Genomic DNA, 9209 nt, shown 5'->3' with positions numbered 1-9209 from the left:
CATAATATGGTGCATGCTACTGGACAGCTATGTTTAGTTATCTAAGCAGGGAGATTTCTCAAGGTCCACTGAGATAGGAGAGAGTATTTGCAGCACCTGGGCAGGATTTCAATGCAGAAGGATCACCTCCAGGGCCAGGATGAAACCAATCAGCTGCAGAGGGAAAGTACTTTCCATGTCCCAACCTTAGTCCTCCAGGAGCAAATAGGTTTGCAGCACACAAATGTCCAAAAGGAAACTCGGCTGGAGGACTGAGTCAATGCCAGAAAGTTCCCAGGTTTGATCTCTGTGCTTTAGGTAGTGTCACTGCTGTGACCTGACAAGCCCTTGCCTTTTGTGTAACAGAAGCCGGCAAACGTCACTATTACGGTACATCCCAGCCAGGGCGGAAAGAGCGCCCTCTAGTGCCCGTCCCCCCACACCGTCCCCTCCGCGGATTCTCCCTTTTTACCTGGTCTTAGCGGAATACGAAAGGGGAACTAGCGGAGGGGGGAAGGGAGTTTCAATACTTGGGAAATCTGACTTCTGGGTTCAATATTCAAATGACGGCTGTCTTCTAAGAAATTCAAAACACTGACTGGAAGGTCTGCAGAACCAGCTGTGGTTTGATCTAAGTTAGAAGTGAATAATCGTCAGGATCTTTACCCTGAACTGGAGGGGGGGGAGGGAAATACCAGCTGCTGAGAGGCAATTGGGGGGGGGGGCTACTGCCATTATGCTGATCTTTTGGAGCCCCCAGAAGCAGCTAGTTGGGGGGGGGTGTCGGGGCTGGGCTAGATAGAGTCCTCTTTCTGATCCAGGAGGCTTCCTCGTTTGTTCTTAAGAATGCATTTAGTCTCAAGCAAAATTCCAGGCAAATCGCCTGCTTCACCCATCTCCCTTCACAGACTAAGCCTAGCAAGCTAAGGCTTCGCTCCTAATCCAATTTACCCGGGAGTAAGCCCTACTGAATTCAACAGCTTACTTCTGAGTAGAACGGTTAGGATTGCGCTGCAAATTACTACCCTCGCCGGGACTGACAAACACAAACCTGGGGCGGTGGGGGTCCACGACTCCCTATAGCGCCCGTCCCATTCGTGATGGGAAGGACTTTCTTTTCGCGGGAGACAGATGGTGGTGGGGAGGTTTTTGTCCACACAGAGGTGCTTTCACCTTTCTGACAGACGTGTGTTGTGCGCCCCTCATCTACCCAGGGCACCGTGCCCCGCGTGGAACCCGACTGTCTTCCCGGAGCAACTCCACGTGGCTGCCCCCGGCCACGAGCCTCCTCAAGCCTTTCTGGCCCGGGGAGACGTGACTCCCACCCCTCCTCCTAGTTCTTTCAACCAAGCGGTGGGCTCCAGCCGCGGCCAGGACCGAGGCGGCGGCGCGGGCGGGGGAGGAGGGTGGTGAGCGAGGCCTCACTGCCCGGAATGGGCTGGCCGCTGGCTGCCTGCCTAGGGCGCGCTCGCGAGGAAGCTGAGTTCCTGGAAGCAGGAGGCGGGGCTGGCGGATGCTCTATAAAAACCTCCAGCAGGGACTCTGGCGGCTTTGCAATTAGGACGAGCCAAGCGCGTAAAAGCAAGCCAAAGGGGCTCCCGCTTCCCTTGCAAAAGCCTCGCCAACAAGCCGTGCGCTACCGGCGCCCCGCTTTCCGCTGCCTCGTTTGTCGTCGCTCCCCAGGTAACCAGCGACGACCCGGAGCTGCACCCCCCCTTTCTCTCTTTCTTTCTTTCTCTCTTTCTCTCTCTCTTTCTCTCTCTCTTTTTCTTTCTTTCTCTTTCTGGCGTAGTTGGCCGGCCAAGTGCTCGGCTTTTGGAAGCGCGTAGACGGGATGGGGCGCTCGCTCGACCGTGCGCTCCGGAAAGGTGCCTGCATGGAAAGGCAAAAGCGAGCCGGGGAAGCCAAGGTCAAGGCGCGGGGTTGAGCTTTCCGACGTGTAGCGAACGGAGAGCGGAGGTAGTTCGCCCATAGGGGTCTCCCAAGCCCGGGGTGCCACTTGGCTTCAGAGCCTGGCGCACGGACACAGCGAACCAACTCGGGTGAATGCCTCGGAAGGTTTCCGGGCGGCTGGCAACCCGGCTTGACTGGGGAGGAGGATGCCGTAGGCTGGGCCCTGCGGGACTGGAGCTGGCGGGGAGAAGCTGTCCTTTGTCTTTTTTTAACACCTGCTCTTTTGCTTTGCCAGGTCCGTGTTCTAGCAAGCCGCTGCATCCGGCAGCAGCCCCGATCGCTCGGAAAGCTGGCTCCCTGCGCCATGGTCACCCACAGCAAGTTCCCCAGCGCCGGGATGAGCCACCCGCTGGACACCAGCCTGCGCCTCAAGACTTTCAGCTCCAAGAACGAATACCAGCTGGTGGTGAACGCTGTGCGCAAGCTGCAGGAGAGCGGCTTCTACTGGAGCGCGGTGACAGGTGGGCAGGCCAACCTGCTGCTAAGTGCTGAGCCCACCGGCACCTTCCTCATCCGAGACAGCTCGGACCAGCGGCACTTCTTCACCCTCAGCGTCAAGACCGAGTCGGGCACCAAAAACCTGCGGATCCAGTGCGAGGGGGGCACCTTCTCCCTCCAGAGCGACCCTCACAGCAGCCAGCCCGTGCCTCGCTTTGACTGCGTCCTGAAGCTGGTCCATCACTACATGCCTCTCCCCGAGCAGCAGCCAGGGCAGGCGCCACACCCCAAACGTGCCTACTACATCTACTCAGGTGGGGAGAAGATCCCGCTGGTGCTGAGCCGCCCTCTCTCGTCCAATGTGTCCACCCTGCAGCATTTGTGCCGCAAGACGGTCAACGGGCACTTGGATTCGTACGAGAAGATGACCCAGCTCCCAGGTCCCATCAAAGAATTCCTGGACCAATATGACGCTCCCTTCTAAGTGGCTTCTTCAGTGGGGGTGGCCCACCACACAAGCACAAGGACAGGACTTGGAAAATGATGGCTAAGGAGATTACAGGGAGAGACAAAAGACTTCCCACCCACCCCCCATTCTGGCTTGTGGAATAAGAGGGGCTGGGGGTATGGAGCAGGCAAGGAGCCTCTGCCAACACAAAGACGGTCTTGCTGTTGTTTGTTCTGGATGGTTTGCCCATGGATGGGGTACGCTGTGCAAGAGACCGATGATGGTGCTTGACTATGGAACAGGCTGCTGCTCCTTCATACAATTGTCCTTCCCAGCTACAGCCCAGTAAATACTGCGTTTATCTGGCTTGTGCTGGGCATATCAGAATGGTTTGCAAACCTCCCTAACCCATGGACAGTTTACAAAGAGCATTTGCTCTGCACTGGCCCAGACCACCTCTAATAACCTTTGACCAAAACCATTCTGCAGAGACAATGAAACTAATGCACTGGAATCCAGCTAGTGCCTGAAGACCGACTTTTCCTCAGTTTTAAGGGGAAACCTTTTTTTATATTGTTATTCATCTTTACCTCTCTCGACCTCCTGGAGGGGCAGAATATCTTTTCATCCAAAGCCTCTTCCTCAGAGGAACTGCCGCACATCCATACAGGGGACTAAGCCTTAAAACAAACTCCACATCCTCTGATCCCATGGACCTGGGTTGTTACTGCACATTGCATGGGGGAATGCCATATACTCTCTCTGTAAGCAATGGAGGACATCATTCTACAAAATTGGCACCACTGCTTTTAGAAAACCTAAATGGATAATGAATGATCTAGCATTTCCCCCTCAAGCGTTATTCAACTTTGGCTCCTGTGCCCAGACTGATAATCTCTTGCCTTTATTCTTGGGTTTTCAGCTCATCAAAGAATGGTCTTGTATCTACACAGAGGTTGTGGATTTGCTTGGGCCCTAAATCGCACTGAATAACCGAAAAACATACAGGAATGTAGCAACAACAGAATTACCTGGAACTCTTATTATTTTTTTGTAAAAAAGAAAAAAAACCAAAAAAACTGTAACCAAAATTTTGTGTGTTCATCTTATTTTTCCATATCAGGGTTTTAGAAGGGCAGATGAGGTTTTGTTTTTACAGAAAGAAATGTTTACAGACCTGCCTTAAAAAAATAACATTCTGTCTTTTATAAAGATTCCACCCTTCAGCCTTGCAGGCTGTTAGACATGCTTGAAGACTCAACCAAAAAAATCAAACTTGGAAGAAAACTTTGCACATCTATTTATATTTATACTCAATGGATTTTAAAAATGACATTCATTAATTTATAATAAAAGGCACTATTTTTTAAATGAAATGCTTGACTATCTTCTCTTTCTTCCACTCTACCCTACTCCCAAACATTCAAAAGATGCATGCATCCTGGACATGGCTTCTGCCATCCTCTTAACAGCATTAGAAGAAAAGTTGAGGAGATACCATAATCTCTGCTATAGTCCTGCACTGCTAGAAAGTGCAGGCAGCTACATTGCAGCGTCCTTGTGTAAAACAAGGGAACTCTTCATGCTGATGTTGCCAGGCAGGGTCCCAGTTATTGTCAGGAAAGGTATCATCCCTTTGTAACCACTAATTACTGAGTACTGGGGCAGTTATGTTGCAGGAAGCATGCAAAATGCACTTTGGGAATGGCTGTCCACAATTTTCTGCTTGGGAAGGGAGGTTCCCTCATAGATGTGGTTAATTCTAAAGCACAGTATTGGGAGCACAAGGGGCAGAACTATTTATGATGGCAGCACAGCTTTGTCTTCAAGCACACACAACTATGAAACAGCAGTAAAGCAGTGTTGTTTTGTGACTGAAGCCAAGGTTCTGCTGCTGTTGCATGTAGTGCTATTCTTTGTGCTCCTGGTGCAACACTTTGAAGCAAGGCCAGAAGATCTACCATCTACTAGACGATAGGGTGGCACGTGAGGGATTTTAGCTCAGAGACAGAGAACACTGGTTCAATCCCTGGTGGCTCCAGTGTTAGAGCGTCCCAGGTTCAATGCCTGGTGGTGATATACAAGATCATCCGCCTAGAGCCTTTCAGGCAAAATGGACCAGTGATCTGATGTGATTGGATCAAGGCAGCTTGCTGTTTGGAGCAAGTTACCAGCAGAGATCAGGCAGTCTGAAAGCACTGAGCCCAATCACTGGCTGCTATTTCCCTATTCCTGCAGCCATTCACCCATCCCTACCCTGGCCCAGGTGGAATGAGACTAGAAAGAAGTTCATGGGAGGACATATGAGAAGGTGTTGCAGTGTGAAAGGCGTGGCCAGGCAAAGGATACAGCACCCCAACTTGCCTGTCTACTGTGTCATTTAAGGTAAAGCGCCAAAAGCAAACACACCCATGCTTCCCAGAAGTAAGCACATAAAAAAAATACATTCCTTTGGGTGTATAAACTTTCAGCGGAGCTGAGGGAAATCTAGCTCTAGTTCCTGGTGTCTTATGGCTGGACCATTGGGAGGTGTGATAAGATAGCTTGTTTAGCTTGGGGAGCTTTTCAAGGGCAGTGGAAAGTTCTGCGAAGAACCTACGTGCTGGCTGCCTGTCAGCTCCCTTGCTGTGTTTGCAAAAGGCTGCTGCTTTATCATTCTGGGATTTGTTAAAAGAAATGGGAGTGGAAGAGGCCGTCCTCTGATGAGTCCAGCAGAAGTCCTGGCCTTTTCCCACTTGTGCATTTAGGTGTGTATGATATGCTATGTTTGTGCATGCAGCCGCCTTAATACAAGCAATAACCTTCTCTGTGGATTCCACAATGGGATTAATCCCAAGGGAGAAGCCCGATCTCCCATTTCATCAACAAATGACAAAGAAGCAGCCTTCTGTAAGCACAGTGTAGAGGTAAAACCCATAGAAACTACTTTACATGAAACTGAATCAGGCATGGTTGCTGGGTGTTTCTTGCCCACACCCCACCAAGTTGTAATCTTCCCCACCTTCTCTGCATTGCTCTCTGTAACTCTGCATTCTATTTTGTTCCTGTTACCTCTTTTATTAGACAGGTGCCACTTTCAAAGTTCATTTTCTCTGGTTTTGCCAGCCTGTCCTTTCATCACAATTTACTTTCTTCCTTTAAAAGCTCATGATGATACATTTAAATGCACACCCAAACCATTTATTTTCTTCCCTAATCTATTTGTGCATTCCAGCCACAGGAACAGTAGGGCAGCTCACAATTTGGCTAATGCAGAAAGCAATCCATTCCTATCCTGCCCATAATAGTGAATATCCCTGCTTGTTATGGCATTTACCCACCCACCCCTTTACTACTACTACCGCCATCACCACTCAGGTAAACATGTGGAGGTTTGATTTCATTTTGATTCGATTATTTTATTTCTATACCACTGAATATCTCTAAGCAGTATTCAAGTGAGTAGCAACAACAGACAAATACTCAGCTCACCCACAAAGGCCTCACATCAAGAAGAGTTCCTGCAAACAGCAGACTTCACTCTAGTCCAGGCATCCCCAAACTGCGGCCCTCCAGATGTTTTGGCCTACAACTCCCATGATCCCTAGCTAAGAGGACCAGTGGTCAGGGATGATGGGAATTGTAGTCCAAAACATCTGGAGGGCCGAAGTTTGGGGGTGCCTGCTCTTGCCTCTCACTCTAGACTTGCTTTTTATGGGCAGGCCCAAGGTAGATGGTACTTCCTCAGGCTGTCCAAGGCTGTGTCCCATTCAGCTGCACTATCCACACCCTGTTCCAGGTACAGAAGTTTGCTGAGTTTCCCAGGTGGTCCAGAGGATGGGAAAAAGACCCCCCCCCCTCCACTCACAGCTCTTTCTTAGCCCTCTCCTCTCTTTCTCCCCCAGCTGCTTATTGATTCTATCCATCCTAAAATGATTCTCTCTCACCTGTTCCCTGTTACTTTATTATGCAAACACCAGCAAATCAGGCTGACTGTTTCCCTTGAAAATGAGGTTGCCAGGAAAGCTGAGGAAACCTCCATATACCTTTGAATCTCCTACCTGTTGCTCCTTCCCTGCTTGCTGTGAAGCATACCTGGTGCACTGATCAATTACAACAGACTTGGGAGAGAGCTGGCTGACAAGGCCAAGGATGCCTTTTCTGGCTTATCTTCTGCTGGATTGGGAAATCTGCAGCTATATAAATGTTATCTGGCTTTGAATCTGGAAGATAAAGTTACCGTATGTTCTAAATCCACTGTCAGAGGCAGTATTCCTCTAAATAGGCTAGGAATCATTCTCCACATCCTTAAAAAAGGCCAGAGAAATGCAGTCACCAAACTTCAAAATGTGATTTAAAATTGTTTTGTGTGGAAGAACACATCTTTAGATGACAATTCCTTTCTCCAAGTCTTCAGGCTGAGTAAGATTTATTTGTTTGGGTGTAATTATTTTTTTGGAGGGGTAAGATTTTCAGTTTATTTTAGTTTCTTGTTATTAAAGAATAAGAATGGAGGAAGAAACAGAGGTGTATGTGAGTAAACAAACACATGGGGATGAATGTATGAATAACCTTATTTATTATTACATTTTTATCCTCCCTTTTTTACAGAGGGCTCACTTCTTCCCCTCTCCATTTTATCCTCCTAGCAACCCTGCAAGGTAGGTTAGGCTGAGAGACAGCGACTAGTCCAGAGTGACCCAGTGGCCTTTGTGCCTGAGTGGAGATTTGAATGCTGGTCTCCCAGGTCCTAGTCCAGAACCATTACTCCACACTGGCTTGTCCCATGAGAATTCAATAAAGGAACATCCACTTGAACACCGAAATAGAAAAATGCACACTTCATAGATGTTCAGGGAATTATTACACACTCCACCCTCAAGCAGGGGATTAATCCACACTTCGTAGACACAAAGCAGTTTAATAATCAATCGGTTCCTTAATAATATATGACATCTGAGCATAGCAAACAAGTTCCTTGCAGATAGAAGCAGTCTGGCAGTCTAATTCTCGATTCAATGGTGTGGACAGAGGAAGCAATGGTTTTCACAATGGGGAACAGGCATGTCACGTATACCATAGGCTTGTGCCAGGTTCAGGAAAACCACACAGTCCTCTCAAAGAAGATCACATCTCCCCTCTAATTTAATCCAAAGCGAAACATGATTTCATTAGGCCACGGCGGAGGGAATAGGGTTTCTTTCTGGGAAGCTGCCTCTTGTGCCTTTAAATACTGGCGGGTGGTCCAAAAGTTCTGTTACAAAGCTTTCCTAAAACCTGCCGCACTTTGCCGGTTGAATGTGCGCTTGTCATACAAGTCTTTAAAAGCACAGGAGCCCCGCCAGGGAAACAAGGTGGCAGCCAGAAAAAAAGAAAGGAAGAAACACAAACACACAAATACACCATTGCGGGGGAGCTGACATGGAGTCAGGCCTTTCCCCCAGCCTGTGGCATGGCTGCTGTAGTTCTTAGCCCTGTAGCTCACTCTCACCCAAGCAGGGCAAATGGAAAGGAAAAGAATCGCTGCACGGGCTCTTTAAGCCCTGCCCCTGTCCAGCCCTTCTGGCCTATTGTCCCAGCCCTGCCAGGAAACACTGATTCCCAGTCGGAGTTACAGCTATGTCAAGAATGTCCAGGCGCAGCAAGGCCGGTGGCGCCATGCCAGGCCCTGCCGAGGCACATCCCCAGCAGTCAGTGCCATCTGATCCTGACCGGCACCCCCCCCTCTCCTCCCTTGCTGGGATCTGGGTTTCCACGGCAACAGGATTAAAGGCTGGAATATCACTGTTTATTCTTCGGCCTGTGCCAGGAAATGAGAGGCCTTCGCACTCCCTTTGCTCTCCCCGACTGCCATCTAGGGGGTAGTATTCATGGAAACGGTTGGGTAGGGGCCTGGCTGTTCCATGAAAATGAAGTGATTAATTGGCAAGAGGGAAAAGAGGAGGAGGAGGAGGAGGGAGAAAACGAAGCAGGCAATCTGAGGAGAGAGTCGGGTGGGGTGCCCTCAATTTGTAGGTCCCTCGGAGGGGACTCTGCATGGTACATGTCAGAAGCAGTCTCTTACGCCCGGCCTGCATCTTCCAGGGAGCAGGCCACAATACATACACTGTTCCATCGGCCAAACAAAAATGCCCTTTTTGGACCTACAAGATTCCCCCCAAAAGACATTCACAGTAATCATTAAGAACCACCAAAGCGGGGGGGGGGGAGTTGTTCCCACTGCAGCCTGCCAGGTTCCTTGACTTGGAGAATGCAAACTTTGTGCTCTGTGTGCAACATACCGGTCCTGTCTCACCATATTAGTCGCAATTGCCTGGAATTTATTTTCCCTCCCCCACCCCAGAATCGCGTGTCCCTTCAGCTGCTACCCTTCCCTTTTGCTTCAGGACCCAACACACTGCTGCAATCAAAA

The 9209-nt window shown here is 49.5% G+C and overlaps 1 protein-coding gene across 1 annotated transcript; it reads left to right on the top strand.

Moving 5' to 3' along the window:
* Positions 1–1520: 1520 nt before the first annotated feature.
* Positions 1521–6647, top strand: SOCS3 (suppressor of cytokine signaling 3). The gene is made up of 2 exons (XM_035104217.2): positions 1521–1662; positions 2168–6647. The coding sequence occupies exon 2, from the start codon at positions 2237–2239 to the stop codon at positions 2852–2854; it is 618 nt and encodes a 205-aa protein (XP_034960108.1). The 5' UTR covers positions 1521–1662; positions 2168–2236; the 3' UTR covers positions 2855–6647.
* The last annotated feature ends 2562 nt before the right edge of the window (positions 6648–9209 follow it).

This window comes from Zootoca vivipara, chromosome 2 (genome assembly GCF_963506605.1).
Source record: "Zootoca vivipara chromosome 2, rZooViv1.1, whole genome shotgun sequence".
In the NCBI taxonomy this organism is placed as follows: Eukaryota; Metazoa; Chordata; class Lepidosauria; order Squamata; family Lacertidae; genus Zootoca; species Zootoca vivipara.
This window is presented reverse-complemented; position numbering and strand designations above follow the sequence as displayed.